Source organism: Antennarius striatus, chromosome 1 (genome assembly GCF_040054535.1).
Source record: "Antennarius striatus isolate MH-2024 chromosome 1, ASM4005453v1, whole genome shotgun sequence".
Classification (NCBI taxonomy): domain Eukaryota; kingdom Metazoa; phylum Chordata; class Actinopteri; order Lophiiformes; family Antennariidae; genus Antennarius; species Antennarius striatus.
Window position 1 is genome coordinate 22,447,410 of NC_090776.1, and position 27,242 is coordinate 22,474,651.

General features: G+C 39.1%; 2 protein-coding genes across 3 annotated transcripts; one reads left to right on the forward strand and one right to left on the reverse strand.

Annotated features, from left to right (window-relative positions):
• Nucleotides 1-3,592: 3,592 nt before the first annotated feature.
• dhx38 (DEAH (Asp-Glu-Ala-His) box polypeptide 38) lies at nt 3,593-20,913 on the reverse strand. Of its 2 annotated transcripts, none has more exons than XM_068308752.1 (27): nt 20,705-20,913; nt 19,529-19,857; nt 19,066-19,253; nt 18,595-18,753; nt 18,334-18,496; nt 17,839-17,957; nt 17,658-17,734; nt 17,407-17,562; nt 17,079-17,240; nt 16,866-16,973; nt 16,168-16,292; nt 15,897-16,034; nt 15,125-15,311; nt 14,669-14,854; nt 14,353-14,493; nt 13,685-13,795; nt 12,799-12,915; nt 12,564-12,671; nt 12,356-12,468; nt 11,195-11,403; nt 10,026-10,180; nt 8,885-9,040; nt 8,213-8,347; nt 7,741-7,866; nt 7,561-7,656; nt 6,940-7,061; nt 3,593-4,750 (listed from the first exon to the last, which is right to left on the reverse strand). In XM_068308752.1, exons 2-27 carry the CDS (start codon nt 19,852-19,854, stop codon nt 4,669-4,671), a joined length of 3,765 nt encoding a protein of 1,254 aa, XP_068164853.1. In that variant the 5' UTR covers nt 19,855-19,857; nt 20,705-20,913; the 3' UTR covers nt 3,593-4,668. The 2 variants fall into 2 exon arrangements, with proteins under 2 accessions (XP_068164853.1, XP_068164770.1); XM_068308669.1 differs by having other exon boundaries at nt 19,066-19,256.
• Nucleotides 20,914-21,626: 713 nt separating this feature from the next.
• On the forward strand, nt 21,627-27,058 carry cyb5b (cytochrome b5 type B). The gene is made up of 5 exons (XM_068308854.1): nt 21,627-22,034; nt 23,188-23,316; nt 23,903-23,929; nt 24,445-24,476; nt 24,840-27,058. Exons 1-5 carry the CDS (start codon nt 21,855-21,857, stop codon nt 24,928-24,930), a joined length of 459 nt encoding a protein of 152 aa, XP_068164955.1. The 5' UTR covers nt 21,627-21,854; the 3' UTR covers nt 24,931-27,058.
• The last annotated feature ends 184 nt before the right edge of the window (nt 27,059-27,242 follow it).

Below are 27,242 nucleotides of genomic sequence, written 5' to 3' on the forward strand. Positions count from 1 at the left end.
AGGGCAGACAGGCAAGAAATTGCAGCCAAATAAAAGAATAATAAAGGCATCTAAACCCTAACAAGTCTGCCTTTGTTCTTACACTCCACCCACCACAAGTTGACTGTGTGAAAGCAGACATTGTTGCAGCTTTGAGGGCAGCTCTGAGAGTTCCATGCCCATCGGCCTTCAATCACATGGGATGTCTGAGTTTGACAGCATAAAGTCTTTCTTCTACTGCAGAATAAGACCCTTAAGCAATAGTGGATGATCTGTTAGTAACTATACAGTCCACAGGGAGGTAGACCACGCATGGTAGTACAGTACACACAGATTCTTGGTGAGAGATAAGACAATGGAACAGTAAAATTGCGGTTGCATAAAGAAGTGCTTAAATTTTTTACCAACAGAAGTAAATAGTGTCTGTTTTGTGTGTTAAATATCCATTTATCTTTATACCAACAGCAATATAGTTTTGAAATTCAATTATTATGACCTGAAAGTCTGAAGAGGAGGAGTTACAAGAGTTTTGGTCCATGACTCGACTGCTCCCAACCAAGTTCCAGCAGCTATTGCTTTTACTTCCTGTCGCTGCATGCATGCGGTGCCCCCTTCTCTCATTTTCGACTTTTCAGAAGGCATCGGTGAGGATATATTTTGAGTTCACACAGAAGCAGTGGCATGGCTCTGGGTTGTAGTATGTTAAGTATTCACTCACATGGCAGCGTGTAAGGATTAATTCCAGCCTCACAGCAAGAGGACACCATCGGTTTCTGCTTTGGCCAAATCAATAGGCAACATTCTTTCCAGTGCAGCAGTCAATACACCACACTTAAGGTGTCTGAGGAAAGTAAGGAACACCAATAATTGTTATTAATGCATCGGATGTCCCCAGGCATTACACTGGCTTCTAAGACTCTTAAAAAAGATTGTACAAGAAATAGTGACCAATATAGACAAATGTAAGTCTAATGCACCTGTAGTGTTAAGACTGGAATTTCAACCAAGCAGGTAACACAACTTCTGTCTTCCTTTGTTGGTTGTGAGGGTAGTAGCTATCAGTTGAAAAAAAAAGATAAAAAGATTGAACCCCATTAGTGTACTAGGCTAATTAGACTACTAAATATGTATATATCAGATGTTGTCAAAAACAGAATAACACAAGAAAGGTATAAATAATCTAGCTAAATAAAACAGATATGATAACTGTTTTCCTTTATAAACTACAAAATGTTACTTTTACCGACTGCTTCAGTTTCAAAATTATTCAGCCTCTTAATATCGAGTATTGTCAAGTATTCTTCAGCTCCTATGATCTGAGAAACTTACCTCATTCCTGATCCCTTCAGTTCTGTAATATTCATGGATTTTTCTGTTGCACCCACCTTCTTCAAATCCCATCTAGATACGGCGGTAGAATAATCCAGGACTTTAACAAACTTTGAGGTCTGTTTGGGATAATTTTCCTTTATAAACAACAAATGTATACCAAATCATATGATCAAATCACATTCACATTGGAATTAGCTGAACTATGCGTTTGTCATGCTAATACCCTGAAATAAACTTGATTTAAAGTACTTTGCATTTGACAACTTGTTGTAGTTTGAATTTTGAAAAATGTAATAATAGACTGTTTTCTTTTGAGTAGAAAAATAGCTTTTATTTTCTTGTGATTAACATTTACTATACTGACTTGAACAGACTGAACAGATTTTGGTGTTTATTCAGTTTTAAAATCCTACACTTAAATGTTTCTAAATAGCATCTTCATAATATTAATATGTTGCAGAGACACAGCACACAAACCATCTTTAGTGCACCAATTCACACTGCCTATTACACACTGCATACAGAGCCTCACAATCAGTGCAGGCAGTTCTAAAATGAAGGACAGCTTACAAGAAGCACAGGCCTCATTGTTCCATCGTAAACCACTGTGGTCTCACTACTGGTGAAGGTAAGGGTGGGTGGGGTGTAACATTCAAAATTCAATCAAGTGAAGGCCATCTCCAGCAGGGGAACAGGGAGTGGATGGTGGGGATTGGTGGTGGGGGCACTCAGCTGAAGTTTCCACTGGGCCTGCTGTGCTCCTAATGCAGCCTTGGATGTAATTGGGTCCCAGAAGGCTGTTCATTATTGAGGGGTGAGTGAGGCAACAAAACAGAAAGGAATGGAGAGAGAAAGAAAATGTCTCATTCTTTGCTCAGTGCCTCTGTCCCAGCACCAGTATGGGACAAGAGTTAATTAAAAGCGCAGTTGATGCCTCTGTTTTTCTCATCAATCTCACTTCTGCTCTTATTAAGTTTGTAATGACAGCAGAGCTTGTCCCTGTCTGCCACCAGACAGACAACAAGGGGGAGGAAAGAGAGAAAAGGGGGAGTGTTTAATGTGAGGGACAGCTCATCTCAGCAAATCTCACAGTGGACAACAGCTAACATTCACCATGATCCCTCCATCAAATCTCAGGGTGACAGTGTGGACCCGGTGGAGCCGTGCTCTTATGAAACCACACCTTCTTTATTTGGGGCGTGGCAGCAGAGCCCATTTAAGAGGCGTGGCTTTGCACCCTAATCCTGTGACTCCAATCTCCCCCAGCCTTAGAGACCATTTTAATTCCCTCCATCATTATAGGGACCTTCCCTAGAAAGCTTTGGTAAAGGTGACTGCTGACTCTGTCATTCACATTGACTATTTCAAAATGTCAGCCCGTAGCTGAGCTTTGTCTCGTAAAAGTTGGTGGAGTCCATAACATTCATGCCCTCCTCCACCCGCCACACTCAATCACTAAGCCTTGGAGAACAGAAGAGGTCGAGGAAACGCTCATAATCACACTTATTTGCATAAGGGTTACAGTGAGGCAGACTGTCACTGACCAATGGGAGGACTGTTGCAGGAGATTCAATAAGGAGGGAAACCCAAAATAAGAAGAAATCGCAGTATCATCATTTTCATGTTTGATGGACGCTGATAAAGCTAGTTTCAACAAAGAGATATTCTGGTATATCAGCCTCACTAGTCAACAGTCATTTAATAGTTTCAATTTGTGCAAAAAAACATTAAAAACTTAATGTGATTGTGGTATTTAACTTATCTCGCATAATTTTGCTGGTTAGGGTTACTCCATACTTCCAAAGCTGGAAAATACTTGCATGTAATTCATTCTAGTTTAATATGCTACAAGCAGGTGATATTGTCGCTGAAAACTGGAGGCCAACAGGAGGCTCCGGGCACATCGGCTGTGAACCGCGTCTGTGAATCTGTGGTTCCAGATTCTAAAATGAAAGTATTACAGCATTAACATAACAAATTTAGCCTTTTTAAATTGGTTTATGACCCAAGAGAAAAGAGCAAAGTCAAGCTCTTATCATACAATTATTAGTCAATCTACAATTAACAATGCTTAATAAATATGGGGAGCCTCTTTTCATGTATGAAAAGATTTTTTAGTCGCAAATGTCCCAGATAACCAAACTAACAGTTACATCCTTGGCTCTAGAGAAACACTCCATTCAGTATGTGCACAGCTGAGTATGTCTCATATTACCAGTCTTGTTTCGACAGGGAGATCATGTCCATAGAAGCGGAGAAACCATGGAAGAGATTCACAGTGTAAACTGATATTATGACGTTTCTTTATTGAGCTTTTCATGATTCATGTCACAGCAGAATACCTTAAAACGTTCATAATTTACACCACAGGCACTTGCACCTTGAATTAAAAAAAATTACCGACATTATTTTCAAAATAATGTTAATCTACAAAAGATTTTGAACTTTGTTATTGTTTAAATCCATCTGTAGACATCCTGTTGTCTAGGAATCGTGAACAAAACACAGCACTGCTGTCATCATCCAAACATGGCCTTCACTAAACTGTTGATCTGAACTTGTGTAATATTCTGAGCTGAAAGAGCAAAAGTTGTATAACGACATAAAAATATATTTAAAAGACACACGTTTGGAACAACAAGGACCATGGAAAATATCCTGCTTTAGCTTTGTCTGCAGAGAAGCTGTGTTATATTACATTGTTGGAACAAGGTTACCAAAAGCAAGAACAAGGTCAACTGTCTTAGCCTACATGAGTGCATGTTGTGTATGTATAGGGCTATTACAGCACAACTCTATAGTCTGAGACACTCACAGCACAAGTACAGATATGATAGTGCTTCAGTCATTAGAGGAGCACTCAATGGTGGTGCAAATGCTGTTCAAGCCACAGCAGTAAAAGAACCAGTAACGTATGGACACAAAGACATGAAATACTGGAATTAGATTTTTCCTATGATGATAGCTTCTGGATGGAGAAAAATACAGCAGACCAGGAAAAACATAAACACTAGGACTGCATTAAAATCATTACAGTGAAGACTGTAAAAATAATTTTAATGCCAACACTACACATACAAAGAACCAGGTCCAATTTCATTTCTCAAAACATCACAGACACTGCTAACAGCTGATCAAAGGTGGATGGCCAGATTTTGACGAACCAGCTTCGTCTTTGAGTGCATTATACAAGTTCTCTCTCTAGTGGTCGATACAGGAACTGCAGATTCTGTCAAGATGTGGGAGGTTCAAATGACAGGTAGTAAATGTTTGCTTATGTTAGGATGGTCCGGGTCCGAAATGATGGGTTGGAGCCGGCATGGTTGGTTTGGTGGGCCTAAACCTCCGAGGGAGGTTTTACAATCCAAAACGAGCTGGGGTGCGTCTGGGTGTCATGGGGGCTTCTTCTTTTCTTCCTGGTGTGCAGATCTTCACAGCTCTGAATGCCAGAAAAAAAATAAAGGGTTGGAACATTTGATGCATGTGGTAAAAGATGAATTCGTAACTGTTCTCTCTAGTCAAATCATGAACATATCTGGTAAGAAAGTAACTGTGGCTAATAAGTAAGTATAATAAGTAAGTAAATAAACAAATAAATGTGGGTGGAAGCTGAATGTGAACATGGAAGACTGGAGGACAGTTAAAAGGCAGACTGGTGTCTCTGTGAAGAGTGTTGGTAAGTAGAGTCTGACCCCTCTGACAGCAAATCTATCATCTTTAATTACAGCAGCGTGACACTCTGACACTGCCCACACTTTCCTCATCTCTCTTGCTCGCTCACAGACACACACAAACACACTCACTCACCTGCAGCAATCAGGCTGTAACCCTTTGTGTCACAATGTGTGCCCTTTTCTGTGTTCGCGTTCACTTAAAGAGGAATTATTGTATTTATAAATATGTAAGCTGCTATATTTTCTTGACGAGGACATTCTGATTGGTGTTCTACATTATAAATGAGGGCAAATACAGCTGTGTTCTAGAGACCTGAATGTTTTGCCTACCAGTCTACAATATGGTTGCTGGTTTTGATTTTAATTCGGGACTGCGTAAGATATCAGTTGTATTCCTGTAACCTGTAGACTTTAAAATAATTTCTGTTAAAGAGGCATGACACAAGCCAAGGCCGACTCACAAACCACAATGAATACAACTCCAGCAAGTTCCACAGGTCTACTGATGGCAGTGCAATAAGTCCTACTAGTGACTGAAATGCTAAGAATAATGTAAATCTACGTCTGTACAGTACGCAGTTAAAAATGGTCTACAAACATGACAAACCCACAAACATTTGAATGAAACATGGTATAATAATCTTTCTATGAAACATGGTATAATAATCATTCTAATCAGGACCCGTCTAAATTCAGTACATACTAGGACAAATTTCAACAAGTTCTCAAAGCCAACTCTCAATAATAAAAGTATTGTAGTTCTGCAGTTTAGACCTTTTTTTTAAATTAATCTGCAAACTATAATATATTTTTTAACCGACTAATTGCACTATAAATTATCAGTAAGCAGTGAATGAACAATGGTCATCACTTTTCCAAAGGCAATTTTTGTTATTTTTTTAAGTTAACCGGTAAAAATGGTGAGTAACAAATTCAAAAAAGAACCAATGCAGTCACAGACTGCAACATCCCACGACACCCCTGAATTTAGAATTTTACCCTGACCTACATGCATATTTCAAAGATCAAAGCTAGTGCTCTGACCTACTGTCATGGATCAAAGCAGTACCTTTGATCTATGGTCTTACTCACACTGGCCTTTCCATGTTACCTACATGCAAAATTAAAGCATTGAGGCCTGGCATTGGCATAAATACTACATACTGTATTAAACTATACAAGCACCTTACCGCTGACATGACTTCAAAAACATGAACTCACACCGTTCCTGTTTTTACACACAAAACAACCGACTGGACCGTTGACTAATTCACACCACTGATCTGTGCTAGTGGGCAGGGAAACAGGTGATAAGCAGCCGGCACACAAAAGGCTTCCCCGAAAATGTTTCATCCCAGTCAGACTGAAGTCGCTCTGGAGGCCTGCCAGAGAACAAAGGCAGCCCAGGAGAGTCGACGACAGTCATCTTCACACATCTAATTCTTAATCCTAAAGCTGGAGTGTGATTATTTTCGACAGATCTGTTACAGACGTGGTCCCACAAACACATCAGTCACCTGTTTAATTAACAATAAGTTAGATTTCTAATCTGTCTTTATTGCCTTATTTCTCTCAATAAAGCCCACAGATGAGTGTGAAATTAATTTTTTTGGTTTAATTTTAAACTGAACGCCCCCCCTCCTCTCTCTACTCTGCTATGGCACAATTTAAATTGCCGCAGTAATGGGGGTCAGCCAGGAGTCAATATTATTTCTTTTTGTCTCGTCTGCAGAGACCAGAGGTGAGAAAAGCTCATCATGAAGAAAGAGAAGTAGAGAGAGTGGGAAAGAGAGAGCGATGGAGGGAGGGGTGAAGATATGGCTTGGAAGAAGGTGAGTAAATTAAATGTTTCTATCTTGACTGCATATGGAAAATGATGGCCACGGGGAACTATTGCTAGATGAGACCCGTATGATGAGGAGGTGAAAGTAGGAGAAGATGGTTGGCGACTTGCCTGACGCTTCCACAGTGGCTTTTCTTGTCCTGCTCGTCTCGGCGTGCTCGGAGATGCTCCTGAGCCAGGGACATCTCATCCTCCATGTTGTTGATCTCCTCCTTGGCCCGGCGACGGTTCTCCTGAAAGCGCAATCAGATAAGAGGGATAGACAGAAATAATATTAAGATTTTTAGTCATTAAGGATTTTAGTTAGTACAGCAGATACAAGGATACATGCACGGGGTCAAGAACTGAACAAAAGTAAGTGGGATGAAACCATCTGACAGTATAACATATTCTAATAAGTAACATAAATAAGTTGATGAGTTCCACACTTCTGGAAAAGGTTTGTCTGAAGATGGTGGCACGTTTGTGGTTTATGTGCAGAGTATCGTCTTACAGAAACAAAATAGGACTTCCCCAAAAGTACTGAAACAACACTGGACACACACGACCATCTTAAACCTACAGGGTTGTGTTATGAGATTAGCATGACAGGAAAACAAGTAATAATATTTTCACGTATTATCAGATTTCAATTGCTTTTTTCTCCTTGTTCCCATGAAATCATTAAGTTAAAACTTTGGGCCACGTTGTGAACAAACTCAATATATTGAACAAGCGCCAGCGTGATCTCACCTGTCTGCTCTTTCCAGCTTGTTTGACGCTGTAAAACATGGGCCCAAGTTCTGCCAGCCACTCTCCCTCCACGGCCGTCACACACTGCATGTACTCCTACAAAAGCAAGTCCAGTTTAATACACCAACATACAGCGGCGTTGTTGTGCTGACAAGACGTCCGTAGAGGCCGATTACTCACCTTGGTGGTCATGACCAGCTCGTGGTAGATGATGTAGTCAGGAGTGTAGCCCATTCCAAACAGGGAGCTGGTGGGATGGAGGTGACACGGCATACCTGTCCTCACATTCACATATTCCCCAATGCCCTGGGAGACAACACAGGCATTAGTCACAGACTAAACAGATTCAAGTCTGGCAAATGGGGGGCATCTTAAGGTTAAAGAGACCTGGGTTGGTGTGCTTCTTCACCTGGTTCAGAAAACAGGAACTTAAATTTGAAGAATATTCAACAGCGCTACAATCTGTTGGTGTAGACAACTACCACCAGTTTGATTACAGTCATGACAAAAATCCATTACCAGATTTTAGGGCTGCTTTAGTGTGAGGCCACAGGATATATTTAACCACTCTATAATTAAGCTGTTCTAAATATGCCACAATTAGTTGTCATCTGGCCTAGCATGTAACAGGGGCCCAGAGAACAAGACGTACCTTGAGCTTAGCAGCCTGGTGGAAGTAAGCAGCGCAGATGCACTTCCTGATGATGTCCCAGTCTGACCCACAGGAAATCAGGTTCATCCTCTGTTGCACCATGATGTCCTTTAATTGGGAACGCACCTCACGTACCTACACAAATCAGCAGGTGTTCGAGTTGAACAGTGCAGAAAATGCCATTAACTGTTAGTTTAAATCTATATATTGGTAGAATGATGAACAGACATTTAAAAATAATTCAGCAGGCCACTAAGTAGGCCTCGCAGGACTTGAAAAACACACTTTAGGCTGTATAGGTAGTGGCATGCTGTATTATTGTAAATTAAAATTGTGATGTTAATGACTTGTCTTCTTCTCTTCTTCCCACCTCATGAAGAGACAGAAACATTTATTGACCCCTTCACTGCAAGGTTGGTGTTAAAGGCTAATTCAATGCTTCAGTCACAGAATCAGCAGAATTAGATGTCAAAAAAGGAAATACTGTAGTGAGAAAAATATGAAAATGAACTGAAGCATTTCTATGTGAAAATAATTGCAGTTAGCTCCAAAATAAACCAAGTGATGATGGCGTTTTACCTGTGACAGGTCACAAAGCAAAACAAACAATGCACAATTTCTATCCAGAGCCAGAGGGGCTGATTGAGCTGGCTGAGGCACCGCAGGTCTGACCTTGCGCATGGCTTTGGTGTGGATGAAATGCTCGTTGCACCAGTTGCTGGAGTAATTGTTGTTCTTCCACTGCATGTATACGTTTAGGTAAGTAAGGTGGTCGCTCTCAGGGACGGCGAACTTCTCTCTGACTTGGTCACTCTCCTCCTCACGACCCTGTAGAAACACGTGCTCAGCCTTCAGTATACGACTGGGAGCTCTTGTCAACATACAGGAAATTTGTCTTTCATTGTGGTGAACTGTTCTACACTAAAAAACACCAGAAAAACCAGAAATATTAAATATGTACACTATATTTTTTTTTATTCTGACCATAATGCTGTGATGACAGCATAGACATGTAGTTTGTTGTTGGAATGGAAAATGTGTTTGCAAATGGTTGTGTTTATTTACACACCCAGCAGTCATAGAGCTGTATTTTGTTTACTTTAAAGCGCTGCTGTCTATGAACTCCTGAGGCGTTCATCTGACTAAATGCTCCACCATGTGCCCCAGCTACTGACTGACTGTGTATGTCTCTCATATACAGTAGGTCTAGACAGGCAGTAAACAGTGGGTTTTAGAACTGTTGCCACAGCAAAAAAAACAAAAACAAACAAACAACAAAGCTGTTATGTCAGAGACAAAAATCAATATATTTGGAGACTGAAAAAATAAAACCATCAGCTGAAAATACTCAAATGATTCATAGAGCCAAACAGAAGACAGTAACTCTTCTAGACTCAGCTTGGTTTGGTGCTGTGAAAAATATTCTACTTGTGAGCCAGGCATTGATGACGCAATGACACGGCGATGATTTACTTTGACTATTCAATAGTCTGCAGTGTTCTCAGCTACTAATATTAAATATGTAAATATATTTTAGCTTCTCTGGAATCTTGACGGAGGTGCTACAAAAAAGTTCCAGGCACGAGGTGCTCATGAGAACGTTTTAAACCTATATTTGCATGTTGGCCCCGGCTATATTTGCATGTTTGACAATACAAGATTTTTCTACCTCTACAGAAAGATTTGCATATTCTTGACCTAATATAAGAATAGTTATTATTTCCTTTCTAACACAATAGAAAACGTTTGGGGGAAAATAGCATGTCAGAAGGGAATGTGTGTCGGAAAGTCATGGCCTGAACTGTAGACCTACCTTAGGTCTGTAAAAGATGGCCGGCACAGACAGCATGGAGACAATGATGAGGATGTCGGCGCTGCAGCCCATGTCGCAGGAAACAATCAGCATCTTGGAGAGGGCGGGGTCAAGGGGAAACTCAACCATCAGACGTCCCGTCGGTGTCAAAGCACCTGAAAGTGGACAAGAAAACACAACTTTAAGGTGACATGAAAAAAATGTTGACGTGCATGAGATGTGAAGAATATAAGAGGGACCGGATGAGTGATAAACTACTCCACCAGGTGTGACGAAAAGGAAGAATAATACGACACTTATTTGTCACTGTGTGAGAGGAGAATGAACAGCTGACAGCTGAAAATTCTTGTAAGGAATTTTAAAAAAAAAAATAGAAAGTGAGATCTAAAACTTTACCAGTTCTGATTTAAATGATTAGACGACAGAGTCTAAGAAGCTTATAAAGAGGAAAAGCAGAGAAGCAGAGAACCCGTTTGGGGCAGGTAAGCCTTAATCAGAGATAATCTGCTGTTAACACACCATACAGGGAATCATCAAAAGTCTCCCCTTATCCCCAAATCCCTAAATCCTCTGGAATCTGGCTAAAGATGAGACAGAAATGAGACCCAATCAGTCAAATCAAACACAGGATCAGTTACTGGGTGATTACTCCACAACTACCCCCTCCAGGCTTTTCTGCATCATCATCACTACAGCATTCCTTACACACCTAGTATCCCACTGTGTTTGTAACAAATTTATAAAGTCCAACAACCTTTTATTTCAAAACCTTTGTGGTTCTTCTTCTTAAATGTTAACATTTGCTTATTTTTCTTTTTCTAACAAGCCAGTAAAATTAATGTCTTGGAGGTTTGGAAAATGGGTTGGACAAAAGACGACATTTGAAGATGTTGTCTTCAGAAAATGTAACATTTTACAGACAAGGTAGTGATCATTATACCGTACAGTCAGACTGAAACGTGAATTCATACACGTTAAAAAAAAAAAAGTTATGTAGGTCACTCATTACAAATGTTTTGCTCTCTTTGTCTACCTTATAATTATATTGTGATGCTATAATAATACGGAGGTGAGTTAAAACTTGACTGGTGCAAAAGGTAATAAAATCTCCATGTTAACATCCCTGCACATCATATTAAAATGCACATAATGACCTTTTCACAACCTACCTGTGTTGTCCAGAGCTCCGAGGATCCAGAGCTGGTACATGGAGTTGAGCATGTTGTCTTCAGGGGGTGGATCCATGAAGTGGAAAAGGAGCAGATCTTGAACGCCAAGCGACTTCAGCAGAAGGACAACGTTGGCCAGATTTGTCCTCTGGATCTCCGGTATGGTGGTCGTCAGCATCTCATTCTTATATGCGCTCTGAGTGTAGAGCCTGGACAGAGACAAGAACGGAGTAGTGAAACAATGTACAAACAGGTAGAGAGTAATGCGTACACGCTAGTTGGATTATAACTCAACACTAAGCCCCAGGTGCTGATCACCTGTAGAGAAAATTTTATTTTGGGACACATCCAAGAGTCTAAGTTAAAAAATAAACAGCTTGCCTTTTCAAAGCTGTCACAACAATTACAGCTATCTGGCGTGAGAGGTTTATCATCACAGGACGAATGATGGGCTTTTCGAGCTTGTGAGTGACTGCCTGCGGTTGCAGCTACAAGAGACAAATTCTCCACCCAAATGGAGTCATTCAACACATACACCCAAAAACAGCTACTCAGACACCTCAGCTGCACTTGATGCAAAGCTGCACCTAAACTGATTCTTTATAGATTTGCGTGAACCCGTTAGTGAGAGCAGGTGGGTAAGATAAACTCAGGAATGCGCAGGCTCCCATAAGCTTCCCTAGCTGATTATGATGCAAAATGTGCCCCTCTGTGTATGTCACACAATCTTGGCTGAAGTTAATGTGGCAGAGGAGGGGGGGGGGGGTCGAGGGAGACTTCTGATGGGGACTTTTGTGTCATAAATACGGTTAAAATGCATGAAATCCTCTGGAGATTAGGGTTCTGGCCCGCTACTTCTTCCTGCCATGAAAGCACACTCACGTCATGCACCCAGGGCCGCAAACAAATCAGCTACGACTGACTAAAAGAGATACAACACACTATAATAGCAGTCATGGTATAGCGATGGTACATTCTCAAAGCAGGCATGGACTAGAAACAGCATGGGGAAGTGGTTTTACAGCCATTCACTCAGTTTTACTGATATAATATGCACACTGATGCATGCACCTGCTGTGTAATCACTGAATCAATCCACACTGATGGAGTTACAGCTATGTTCACAAATGTTTTACAGAGAGAGAAAACTTGTGCCTCTACCTGTAACACTGTCCCGGTCCTGTTCGTCCTGCTCGGCCAGAACGCTGGTTAGCATTAGCCTGGCTGATGGGATAAACTTGCAGAGCATCCATTCCAATACGAGGATTGAAAACCTGTTGACAAGAAAAAAAAACAGCAAAAAAAATAAATCACCTTTCACTTAAAAAAAAAGCTGCATGTATAAAATGAGGCTTAAGTGACTGAATACCTTAAGTTTGCAGAACCCTGAATCCACAACAAACATGATTCCATCCACAGTGAGGGAGGTCTCAGCGATGTTTGTAGCAACTATACATTTCCTCACGCCATCAGGAGCCTAGTAGTTAAATTAAAGACTCTCTTCAGTTGGTTTTCGTAGATGTATTTATTCCAATTTCTCTCTCATTCCAAGTGTAGAAGTACATGCACTATACAACACATACATACATACAATAAATACCAACCTTCTGGAAGATCTTCGCTTGGAGGTCGGAGGGCAGCTGGGAGTAGATGGGAAGGACGGCTAGAGGAGGAGCATTCTCCAGATCCTCCAGTCGTTCCACAATCTGATCTGATGTCACCTGTCAGAAAAGCATCAATAGATGAGTTATATTGCCATGCTTCATACAAGAGTGAATACAGGACTGTGTTGCCAATGTACACATGTAGCCAAAATTGTTGGTACCTCTCTCTTAATAAAAAAAAAAAAAAACACACAATGGTGACTGAAACAACTTGAACCTGAGAAAAGTAATGATATATAAAAATGTATTTAAAATTAACCAAAATCAGACATTGCTTTTGAATTGCAGTTCAACAGAATAATTTCTCAAAACAAACTAATGAAACAGGGTTGAACAAATATGATGGTATCCTGAAGTCAATATTTTGTTGCACGACCTTTTGAGACAAACACTTCAACCAAATGATTTCTGTTACTACGTGTGAGACTTCTGCATCTTTCAACAGGTTCGTTGGCCTTGCTGTGTATTTAGGATACTGTGACTATTTGTCACATTTAAATGGGCAGACTGATTGAACACAACTTTGAAAATGACATTGATCCTTATTAGTAGACATGACTTAGTTTGACGTGTCTGATGGACAGGTTATTTTCAATCTTTTCTTGGGGTACCATCATTTTTGTTTCATTTTTTTGTTTCTTGAAATTATTCTGTTGAACCACAATTCAAAAGCGATGTTTGATTTTCACTGATTGTGGGTATTTCTTTCATTAAGAGAGGGGCGCCAACAACTTTGTCCATGTCTGTCTAGTCCAGAGGTTGGACAAATATGTTGGACGGTATATTGTTACAAAAGTTGGGCAATGATAGCAGCCATGTGCCTTACCTCAATGTCCTCCTGCCCCGGCATAAAGATGAGAATATCTCCTATTAACCCACTGAGGTGGATCTGCAAGGCCTGCTTTACTGCTGCCTCCACATAGTCCTCCTGAGGAGTCTACACACCACAAAGCACAACAAACCCGACAAACGCAAAGAGAAACACTGTAAAAACTCAAAGACAGGCAAAACCTCATAGCTTATATTACTCACAGGGTAATTAGTGTCAAATTAAAAATGTTTATTGCACACAACAATGCACTGATTGGTGGTTTCGACTGGTTGATGAACGAGATGATCCTCCACAGCAGTAGCTTTTGCAATACATCATATTACCATAATATGTGATCCAACCAACGATCCATGTCACTGTCAGAAGCCCCTTGTCTTTTTAAACCATCAATTAACTCATGTTTTATCCCAAAGACTGACATTAAGGCAGTGTGGCGCTATGGACAAATGTGTATAATAAATAAATGTTATAAACCATTATTGTATTTCAATAAAATATGTATAAAATGTATCTAAAAACTTAAATGCAAGCAATAAATCTTAAAAATACAACAATCTACAGCTGTTAAAAAGATCTCATGGCAATGGTGGAATGTATTTACGACAAGATGGGTTGTGCATGTCACTGGCACCTCTAAGAGTCAAAAGGAAATAGAAACATACCTTGCTAAATAAGATATCTACTGGAAAAGTTCTTCCTGGAATGTGAAATATGGGTACGTTGCCAAAAAATGCTGCAAATTTGTCTGAGTCCATCGTTGCCGAGGTAACAATGAGTTTCAAATCATTGCGTCGAGACACAACCTAAAGGAAGACAGCATAGACAAGAAATGGTTGGAGAACATGATCAACATAAGATCACAAAAATCAAAAGGTTATTTAATCATTTACACACAAAGGAGAATGCAGATGTATGTCTGAAAAAACTAGTAAAACAAGGGACTGTTTATTAATTGGGTATTTATTTTTAGGTACAAACCTCCCGTAGCAGGCCGAATAGCACATCAGTATTAAGGGAGCGCTCGTGCGCCTCGTCCATAATAACAGCACTGTAGTGGTCGAGGTCGGACTCCCTCAGTGACTCCCTGAGCAGAATACCATCGGTCATGTACTTGATTAGCGTCTTCTCAGAAGTGCAGTCCTCAAACCGGATAGCATAGCCAACCTGTAAGTGACATTATCAGTATAAATAGCTGTACAATATTGTGTTTGACACTTTGACGTACCGGTACATATTTACAGAAGATAATACTGAGTGTACTGCACCGCCTTCAGTTCAATCCCTACCACACGTCTTCTTGCTCACCACTAGGTGGCGGTATTTCACAGCCTACAGACTACTGTGCATTGATGACAGTTTTAGGAAGACTAAAATTCTTCAACAGCTGTTCCACTTGTGGTGACTATTTACTTGATCTTTGAACAGCTGACTCACCTCTTCTCCAAGGTTGGTACCAATTTCCTCACTGACTCTCTTAGCCACGCTCATGGCAGCAACTCTTCGGGGCTGAGTACAGCCCACCATGCCATAGCTGGTGTATCCATCCTCATGCAGGTACTGAGTAAGCTGGGTGGTCTTGCCGCTTCCCGTCTCCCCAACAACAATCACTATGCTGTTATCCCTACAGATGAGAGGAAACATTAAAACAAGATAAATTGCCACTAAGGTGGTAGCACTTGGCCATATCCCTATGTTGTGCATGTGATCAGGGTGGGTAGTTTATCCTGTTTAAGGGGATGGACGGGTAGTGGGCATCAAGCCTCCAGACACCCCTACTAATAAAGTGTTCAGATGATGACTCAAAACGAATGGGTGAAGGAGAAATAAATCTGAACAGGGGCAGAGAAACTGAAAGATGACTACCCTTCTGGTAAAGGAAGAACATAAATATTATATACATACATATTCACAAATAATCAGCAAAGGTTTTTAAAGAAACAAAAGAATGTTCATTTGCCAGTGTATAAATGTCTGTGATAATTGCCTTAACCGTTACGAAACATTATTTACTGGTGCTGTTGTTTACTAGATGAATGACTTCAACCAGTACTACTTGTAACTGTTTTGAGGGACAAACTGAGGGGTAGGGTTAAAAGGAATAATTAGAGATAGACCTAACTTAACAGTTTTGATATGAAAAAATATATATTTGGAAAAACCTGGGACTAAAACTTTTCAGCAACTGTCTATGACCAAACATCAATACCTTATGATGTTAAGAAGTTGCTGTCTGACAGCAAAAATAGGCAGGTACTGTCTTTGCTCTAGAAGACTCTTCTTTTTGGCAAACTCGCTGCTCGCTTCACTCTTTTCTTTCACGTGGTCAGCAAATTTCTGCTCTGCTCTGTGAGGCATAGAGAAAAAGCAATAACCATTAGTATTGCAGTTCAGAGGTTTTGAGATTTCAGTTTCCACTGAGCCTGTGTTACAACAGAAAATGTCATTGAGATGGAAACTTTGCATGGTATTCTGGTCACCTGTAATCCACTTTGCCATCCTCTCCGACAGGTTTTCCCCCAGACAAGTCTTCTTCCTCTTTCTTCTTGATCCCCATGATATCACCCAACTTGGTGCCTGCTAATTCCCAGTGTTTGTGTTGTGCCTGAAAACAGTTATTCAAATGACATCTTATGATTATGAAGGTCAATTTGTAAAATTATCCATATTTAAAACACAGAGAAGTTGACAGAACCCCAGGCACAGCTTCATCAAATTGCTTCACCTCACGAATAGTAGTTTTTAATTCAAATGTCATCAACCCTCCTGGTTAAGCAATCATGAATAAATAATTTATTGAGGTGGACTGATCAACAAGGGAACTACACGCAGTGAATCACATGAAAAGATTTTCAACAACAAAGCAAGAAGATCACAGTTTCCTCACCATACTTCTTCACACAAATAAAGGCAGCAGTGATTCATTCATTTGAAAGATTTCTTGGTTTTATGCATTCGTATCAATACAACCTACTTGCACTTTCAATAATATCACAGATCTAGATTAGGTGTAGGATGAATGGAAGTATTTCTGTCTGAGAAGCTCTGGACTTGTTATTAATACACCAGTCTCAAAATTTTAAGAACTCAAAATAGTTTTCTGCATATATTTCATGAGTACAACTCATTCAGGTTCTGCATCTGTTTAAGTGATGCTCTTAGTGTGAATGGAACCAACCTTCTTGCGCTCTTTCTGCTCACGGTGTTTGCGGACAAGCTGGCTGCCTTTACGAGAGATGATGGCCATGTCAGAGGTAGCGTCCTTCACAGGGATGACAGGCTCTGGCTGCAGCAGAATGACACGTGAAATATTTTAAATGACATAAACATGAAACATTAAGGCACTGAATTAAAAATAATCCACCTAAAAAGGTAAACTCATGTTGTTTACCTGCTTGGTGAAGACTATTCTTCCATCCAGAAATGGAGGTACCAGGTTGTGAACCAGCAAGTGAACCTTAGCAGCATTGTCTTCTTCAAAGTCGTCATCCACCTCCAGCCTCTGCACCACACCACTGGTCAGCATACGGTTAGTTTCCCACCTCTCATTATCCTGAGAAAAAAAGGCATAGCTGTTTAGAAATATGTGTGGACACTGACACAGACTTGATTGCATTGGGTCATCATTATAAATGAGAAGTTTTTCTCCGATGATCTTACCTGGGGGTAAATAAATAAATCTATGAATAAATTAATCAAGTAAAAAACTGTTGTTGTACCTCGTTGATCTGTCGTTTCTGGGCTGATATCCTTTTCTGAGTCTGCTTCTGGAGGATCTGCTCTCTCTTTTTCACATAATCATCAGAGGTGGAAGTGAAAGGGTTGTGGAATTCATCATAGCCTTCATCCATCATGTACCAATCTCTATCAGCTTGCTGAAAAAACATCAGACAATTAAAAATATTGAGAAAAAATATCTCCAGAAAATAAACAAAACTTTCTATATGTCCAAAATTAGGGCACCACTCACCTTCTGGTCCTCCTGCCACTGCTCTTTCTCATCCTCATTGTCAAAGGCAATTCCTCCCTCACCATCTTCTTTCCGACCTGAAACAGAGGCCAAATAAGCATTCAGTCCAAACAGAAACGTACTGCACATACATTGTAGTTAAATCTTGCATGTAAGCAGACAATATGTTTTTGATTGCCACCTTTTCCAAGTGATAAACGAGGTGTTGAACCCAAATGCCTTCTGTCATTGGCCCACTCGTTGTATTTGTACGATGGGGTGGGCAGCGGAGTGTCATCAGGATAACGGCTTCTGACTGACCTGCATTTACAGTGGATGGAGGTCACACAATTATCAAGAATGTGCTTACGTAGCAAACACTTCATCCCAAATGTGACAATCTGGCTACACAGTAAGGAGTTAGACTGTAATTCTCAAATATGTCTTAATGAAAATACAAGGGGTATAATGACAATATTTTTAATGTACAAATGGGACAGAATGCAGCACATAGCCATAGAAAATGCTAACTATTGGTAGCTGTTGTCACAACTGCACAAAAAGTAAATTTGTCAGGTGTCTGAAGATGTTAGTCCAATAAATTCTACATCTATCTGACTGATACACATTGTTCCAATAAAACTAAGCATGTGCAGAACAGAAAAAAAGGGTGATAAAATGAATGACAGGAATCTACCTATCCCTCCTTTCGCTCTCTCTGCTAGAACGATGACTTCGCTCTGAACGGTCCGACTCCCTGAGAGACGGGGAAGGAGATGGCGACTCCCAATGGGAATGTCGTGAACTGGCATAACCACTGTCATCCTCTTCCCAGTTGGAGCGGGAGGGTGTGAAAGAATCTGTATCAAAGCAAAATAAAATTCATTTAACTAAATCAGCATAAGGTCACTATGAATTATCAATTAAATGAGAAAAAAAAACGATGAAAGACACCTACCTCTGGGGCGCTGCTGTGGTGTTAGGGGTTCATCCCTCTTACTCCCTCGGCTGAGGCGATCTGAAAACCCATCTCTTTGTGAGCGCTCAGTCCTCTCACCACGGTCCAAACGCTCTGACCGGCTGACGACACCACGGCTGTGGCTGCTTTCTCTTTCATCTGACAGACAAAGACAAAAGATGTTAATGCACAAAGACTCAGAAGACATGATGATATTGTTTTGTGGTCCACTGATCTACCAAATGCATTTTTGAAAATGCTTCAACTATTTTACAACATTTATGTTATAAAGTTAAGAATGAACCATTAACAAATTTAAAGTTGTAATTACTTATTGTTCTGAAAAAAAATATATTAGATTCAGTTTATAATAATATGATACAGTATATTCAGCAGGGCTTCAACCAAAAACTTAGTCACATAAAAATACAACTACTGTAAATACATGACCTGAGTGAACTAAAGAATCACCTCTTTCATTCCTTCGGTCTCTTCCCTTGTCTCTGCTTCTTTCTTTTTCACGATTCCTGTCCTCTTTTGAGGAGGCGTAGACTCCATGTTCACGTCTGTCTTTCTCCCGCTGCTGATGTCTGCGTCTGAACTCTTCACTGACCCCTCCAGGGTTGGAGGGTGTCTCTGAACCAGTCACACGATACTTCCTGCTAAGAAGATGGTTATTAGAAAAGTTACTTAAACCAGCGAGTAAAGGATAAAATAGAAAACGGAATAAATAAACCTTAAAAAATTGGTACTGTATTTTACAATGGCTGCTAGTGACTGTAATAGCTTATTCAATTGTCTATGAAAGGAATGTGCAAAACATGTGTCACATATTTTGAAAATGTAAAATCAAGACATCCAGAAACCAGACATAATCAGTAACATAATCAGTTATTCATAATTTACAATGAACATAATATTTATTGTTACTTACCTCTCCTTCTTAGCATCACTGTTCTTATTGTCATCTTCATCATCAGACCCTGAGTCACTTTTACCTTCTTCCCAGTCCTTGTAGGAGGAAACCTTCGATTTTTTGTTATTTCTGTCATAGCCACTGACATCTGTCTGGTCCTTAAAATCACGCTCCCTCTTTTTTTGGGCTGCCAACAGATCCAAGCCCAGCAAGGATGTGCGTGGAGTAGGCGCCTGGAAAACATGGGGCTCTGCAGCAGCACTCTTCTTCTTTACTATGAGGCCACCAACCTGAGTCGGATCAGTCCCTTCAAGTCTATACACCACTGGATCATCGTCATCCATTACCTGTGGGTAAAGTGGGATATGTGCAAAAAAAAAAAATTTAAATGGGAAAGGAAAGGAAATTTATTTTACATATTTTCTTATTTAATTCCAAATACTGGTAATGGTATTTGTAATTACTGAGGGAGGGCTGTAACCAAGTCTGAAAAGTCTTTATTTTTACCTAAAAATATCTTTATTTCACCTGAAAACGATCAGAGAACACTGAATAATGCCAATCACATGAACTCCCAGTCAAAAACTCTAGATATACTGTACAGTAGTTCGTTTTGTCTGGCCATGACCACCAAACTAAAAAAATACATGAAGCTCTCGCTGGAAATCAAAAAACATCGCATTTTGCAAATTACTTAAACTACTTTCCCTACAATTGGCATTTTGATAATTTATCGAAATTAATGATTTTCTGATTTACTGAGTAGTGTCCTTGTCAGCCAAACTGACTAATGTATAAAACCGAGAACAACAGAAGGGAAATAGGAACAGGAGTGAGTCGCAAAGCATTCACAAGAAATCTTTTAAAAAGATGAATAAGTAATCAGATTTGTTGTAAAATATCTGACGGTGAGGTAATCCAGGTATCTAAGAGTTTAGATGGATGTAACATTGATAACGTTAAATTTTACTTACAAATTGACAACTTGTAGAAATATATTAGCTTGCCCTGAACAACAAAACTATGAAGAGTAAATCGGCGGTTGAAGACTATTTTTCCGGTAAAATGCTTATAGACGATCAGTATTTATTGCAGCAGTTTAAACAACGTGTTTGTCTGAGGTAACAAACTGAGATACACTCGTACGTATTAAAATGAGATCGATGAATCGAGTGGATGCTAACAACTACGTACCTCCGTAGAGCAGCTAGCGGTAGCTAGTCTGTATCCAGTGAACTCTTAGATTCTGCACAAAGACAAACAGGCGGTAAAAAGAATGTTTCTGGTTCACTTCAAGAGGAAATTGGAGAAACAGGCCAGAAAGCAACGGACTGTGGATGTCAAAGGAAAACTACGGTTATCGTAAACGCAACGCGTCTGTTTACAGACAAGGGGGCAGCCATTGCAATCCCACAATTCTCAGGGAAAGATGACAAATTACGTACAACTTTATTTAAAACATGTAGATGCACTGACCGATTGAAAAAATGATGACAAAATGTCCTCATTGGGGGGTCAATAACGTATTCTGATTCTAATCTAGCGTTTGGTATTCTAATAATCTTAATAAAACATACCAGTGTATATGTTTCACATTACCTCTGTCATGAATCAAAGTGAATCCCCAAAATTGAAGCGTTCAGGCTTGCATTCAGGTAGTTTTTTATGTGTAGCAATAACATCAGTTGAACTTATATTATTTTTTAATATAAATTTAACTTTTTTTTTTACTAGATTTCAGATTTGTGACTGCTCAGATATGATTCCGTTTTTTCGAAATGTACATATATATTCGTGTTAAATACACATCTACGATTATCAAATGTTGACTCCTTTATGAAAGTTCAGATAACCGTATCTACTCTCGGTTTTTTATCTTAACACGACTGCTCCGAAATTAAAAGTTATTAATGCGCTTGCGTTGCGAAATAGTAGACGCGGAGTGTGTGTATGCGTTATGACAGCGCACACTTGACGGTTGACAATTACCGAAAAGGCCTTGTCTCTTGATGGACTGTGATTGGTTCCCACTCAGTGAGCCGCAAATTCCATTGGTCAGTTGCTGAAACGAGCAGCATGCTATTGGTCTATTTTATGTGTCTGCCGATATGCCGGGTTAAGGCGATTTTGTAACCTCACATTCTTAGTTTTTTTTCTTTTCGGGGCGATAGTGTCTTTGACAACACTCTTTTCGACACTAACATTAGGAGCGTATTTGAAACACAGCTGAGAGGTGATCCGACTTGCTCGCAGATAGCGGGTTAAATCTACATGCTACTTGGCTAACATAAGCTAACGTTTGCTAACCTGGTAATTGAAAAAGGTTGTTTGCATCAAAAGTAAAATGGGAGAGGTGAACGAGGACACGGGCAGTGGACCTGCCGGTGTGGGGGAAAACGGCGAAACACTCGAATGCGCTGTAAAATATTACACATTAGAAGAAATTAGAACACATAACCTGGCCAGCGACTCATGGCTCATCATCCACGATAAAGTATATGACATCACAAGTTTCTATGAAGAGGTAAGGAATTAGTACAGATATTAGCTGCTATTTAATCATTGACTTAGTTATTTTAGTTGTTTGTAATTTTTCTAATCTTTACATCCTGGAATTACGAAACGCTTATTAGCCTTGTTGGTTAACGTGTTGCGCTTTCTGGTCATCTTCACTCGGGTTGTTAACGAATAAAGGAGATACTGTTTTCAGCAGCTAACTTGCCATTATGAAGTTTTGTCAAACAAGGTTATGCTAAGCAACGCTTGCATCAACTAGAATTATAGCCGTCATAAGTAGCTATCAGTAAAAACGACTAAGGCTAATCAGGCTTTTGATCACACGTTTTACAAAAGATGTTGCATAAAAGCAGAAATGCATCGTCAGGCATCCACAATATATGCTTTAAAGGCAATAATGTTTTAAATCCAGAATTGATTGTAACATTAGCTAGCTACGAACAGTAACATATGTTAAACTCATTGAAACATTAACTTGATAACGCAGCCGTAACACAGCCTATCGCAGCGACGTAAGAAATCACGTGACATGGTCACTGGACTGCTGATAATATCAATACCATAGTAAAATTAGTCATGCTCCAGTTTCAGTAGACGCGCACACGCACCTGACTATATTTTAGTGTTGAAATATTATGATGGCTTAATGTGTTTCACACTATGTCTCTTCTAAATTTCCCAATTTCAGATGAGATATACAGTATAATCTCTTGTGCGTCTAATTACAGGAGAACTAATTTAAACCTTGGTATGAAACTGAATTTTTTAAATAAGAATCAGTTGATCCGTTTTCTTTTCATGAAATATGATATTCAGCAAAGTGCTGTAACTGTTAAATTTGAATGGCAGGTGTTAAAGAGATGCACAATTTTTCAACTGAAACAAATGAATACATTTATAAAATATTAAAAGTGAATAACTCTAGCATTAAATATTCCAATCTTTATAGTATTAGAGTTAATGCAGTTTATATCTTTTTACCACTGACTTAATGATCTATTTCACTACTTTTCTTTGTGATGTCAGGGATATCAAATTTCTCTGTTGATTTTGGCTGAATCTAATCAAACAGAAACTAGCTGAAAATATTAAAGTTGTGAGGCAACTCAGCAAAATAAACAACAGTAACACTACTGTTGTCATCCGTTTTATGTCACCAGCATCCCGGAGGTGAGGAGGTTTTGCTGGAGCAGGCGGGTGCAGATGCCACAGAGAGCTTTGAGGATGTGGGTCATTCCACTGATGCCAGGGAGATGCTCCAGCAGTATCTGATCGGGGAGCTTCACATGGTGAGATGTGTTTTTATTAAAAGACTTGATTTCCTGCCTGTAGTGAGTTTGCATGCTATCAGTATCCCATGGAGATCATGTCCGTAGAACAGCAAGCACAAGTCATATGTAGTCTACCGGAAAGAGTGACTGAGAAAGGAAGACAAAGTCCAGTGTTTCTGCTGTTAAATGCATGTATAAGTACAGTTCAGCCTGATTAGAAGGTTTAACATTGTGAAATCTACAAATCCAAGGGGTATTTTCCAAAGTTGCAGCTTGTTTACTACAATATTTTTTCATACTGTCTCTCTTTTGCAGCTTAGCAAGGAATACTTCGGTCCATCACACTTAGTTTTCTGGTGTTGTCATGGCTGCTTTGCCGTGACAACACCAGAATCAAATTACAATGAAATGCAGAATGAAAATGGACGTTGTAATCGGGCTATGAACAACATTATTTGTTGGTGTACATTTGTGCTTTCCAGTCCAAGTCCACAACTGACACTTTATACCAGGGTAGCAGGGTTTGTTTTTATTGTTTGGGATTGTAATATGTGTCATGCATACAATTTAAACAGTAAACTTAATTTATTGATTTTCTTTGTAGGATGACAGAAAAGAGGAGGCCAAAAAGGTAAGTGACATTGTCAATAAATGTAACCTCAGGTCAACTGCAACAGAAAAGCATGGAATTAACAAAGATAATACAGGTAGTCCTCAACCTACAAACACACTTGGTTTGTAAATTAAATTGTTTCAATGTCGTTATTTATTAAATTTCAATCTATAATCGCCATTTGAGGTCATTTAATTGCAAATACTACTCGATATACGAAAGTACTAGTACCTAAGACTTACCAGAAACAATTACAGAACATAAAGACAGCAAAAACGGGATAAAATACTTTTGTACCATAATGTAACTTTTACATCTCTACCTCTGTTGAATAAATTTTACCCTCGGGGGTGTAGAGGCTAAACAAGCTTTAAGCCACTGAGGTATTCCACCACAGTCGTCGCGCATGGTGGTACGCATTTACTCGTAGCAACGAAAGTTGTAAGTCAAATGTATCTTGAGGACTACCTGTACCAAACATTTTGGTTTTATTTCATACAATATCTGTTCTTGCCATTTTGTTTTTATTCAAGGAGGAACATGAGACAACTTCAGGAGAGTCCAGGTGAGCCACCAAGCTTCAAACTCACTTATCTTATTTACTGCAAACCAACATTGATCAAACTTGTTTCTGGTAAACAAAGTCCAATTATTCTGGAAAATGTTCTGAAAATGTGCTGGAAAATGGTGGAATCCTTTATTACATGTGTATGAATCAACCTTGATGTGTTTTAAAAACATCCGGCTGGTGTTCTTCTGCAAATGTGTTTGGGTTTCCACCATTTTTTGTTTTATTATTTAATGTAAAAGTTACAGATTAAAAAAAAAAGAGTTCCAGTTATAACTTTCTTTGTTGTGTGTTTGCCCTTTTATTTGTTTGGTTCGTTCATTTGATTCCTTTGATTTAACAAAATAATCTTTCCCACAGCTCCTGGACCGTGTGGTTGATACCTGCTATCGTTGCAACCATAGTTGGCATCGTGTGTCGCTACTACATGTTTGAACACAAGTCGTCTTAAGTGCTGGCATCTTGTTTTCATCTTTTCTTCTGGAGGCCTTGACGTGTTTGACAGAACCTTCCTCAAAGTGGATGCACGCAAGGGTGTCTGCATCCACAACTAGCAAGGGAGGGGAACAGTTTGTCCCAGCTACGGTTAGGCAGCAGCTTTATAAATTATCTGCCTTGACTTTCTTTGTGTGTCATTGTAACTATGCCTTTTTTAATTAATTTTAAGTGTTGTCTTTAATTTAATCTTGGATAAACATTTATTCCTGGCTTGGTTTACTGCCCACACACCATGATTATGTTACATTACAGACAATGTTAATATGCACAATGATGACGAATGCTGAATCAGGGTATGCATTCTATGTTTATGTTGATTTATATCTTCTGATGAATTGTTAAATGTAATTATTTGTCACTTCTGTAATGCAGTTTTTCGTAAGATTTTATGTTTAAAGGTTAAAATCAGTAATTGTTTTTAGGGTGCTGGGGTAGAATGTAGGTAAAGTTCCAAAAACGGTTTTAAAGTCACCCATTCATCTGTCTAACCCCTCATGAGTGTCGTCCCTTCTTCTTGAGCACTCAGTTCTATTGTTAATCAATACTTGGTTAAATTTATCATTTTGTTGATGCTTAATGTTTACAGTTGTACAACTGGAGTGTCAGATTGTCTGTTCCTTCTTGAAAATAGGACAGAACTATATTTCATCAGTGAGTATGATAGAATGTGATCCAAGTTGTTTTTGTACAGTTCTTTAATAGGGAATTTGTTTTAAAGTGTTGATCCATATATTAATATAAATTAATTTAGCATTTAATCATACATTAATAGCTTAATATCCAGATATATGTGAATAGATGTGGACAAAGACAATTCTTTCCTGTGTCTTAAACTAATTTCTCACTATGCCGTTTAATTGTTTATTTTAATTATGCTTTTACAACTGTTTCATTGTGATACAGCTCAAGAGTGTTGTACTGAAAGGTACAGTTAATTGTCTCAGGATGGTTTGATTTGTATCGAATAATGTTGGTAAAGATGTTATTTTCCCTGCATGCATATTAATTTTTTGTAGTTACTTTAGTTAGTAGTTAATTCATTATATTCCTGGCCAGAGTTTAGCTTATAAATATATTTTTTTTGCATGGGCGAGCTTTATGACGTGCTTAAATTTCCCCATTTATTGAATATACTAAAAGTGGATAACCAACAAACTACAATGTACTTACACTGTACACTGTATTATAAATTCCATCAACTGCCTTTCATTTTGGAGTCAAAAAAAGATGCAATTTCCTTTTTTTTTCACTCAGCGAAAAGACAAATACGTACAACTGGCCCATCATTGATATAATGTACTAATATCAAATTTCTTAGTATGTAATTGATTTAATTGGAGTACATTTAATGGTTGTTTAGATCAGACACAATATCAAGTATGTAGCTGTCACGTGACATGTTACCCGCAGAGGATGAACTTTAACTCGTGAACGAACTTCAACTTTTCTTTTTCATGTGGTTCTGCAATGAAACTGATCTGTCTGGGGCATACCTTGCCTCCTGCCTGTTGACAGATGGGTTATTCTCCAGAATATAATAATACTGTAATGTGGTTAAACACCTGTCTTTTGATAAGAGGTTGGTACTGTGATAACAGCAAGTGAATAATTTTTCATGCCAATATTGATATGTTCCCTTCAGCTGCTGGGGAGAAGAGCAGGAGCTAGTGATTAGAATAAAAGCCTGTCCACCTGCAGTGCAATCCTCACAACACCTTGAACAGCACACTGCAGAAAACAACAGTCAATATCCATTCAACTATCCCGTTTTGTGTGGTGAGACGGATCGGAACTGGATGCCCTCTTGATGTAATTGAACTGGTTGTTTTGCATTTATAAGTTTCTTAAATCACAGCAGTAGAGTTGCTTTAGCAGCCAAATAACAATATGGGCAGCTTTGAAGGGCAGTAAATGTCACACAATGATGAATGAAATAAAATTTGTTCAAATCAACCATAACCATAATTAGTAAATGTGAATCTCAAACTTTCTGAAAGCTTGTCTTTTTATGTCATACTTGTTATGAACACTAGATGGTGCCAAAGTATCAAGCATACATGTACAGGAGTTAAATGTAAATGACAGTGGAAGTACTGTATGTAGTGTATTAAAATGGTTAATCTCACTTGCGCACCCACATTCATATCCATATTTTGTCTTCAGGCTTTCATACAAAACTCAGTGAGGCCAATGTTGGCATATGGAGGAAATACCCAATAACTTTGCATGAAGAAAATCATTATGAACCATATAGGGAAAACAAAA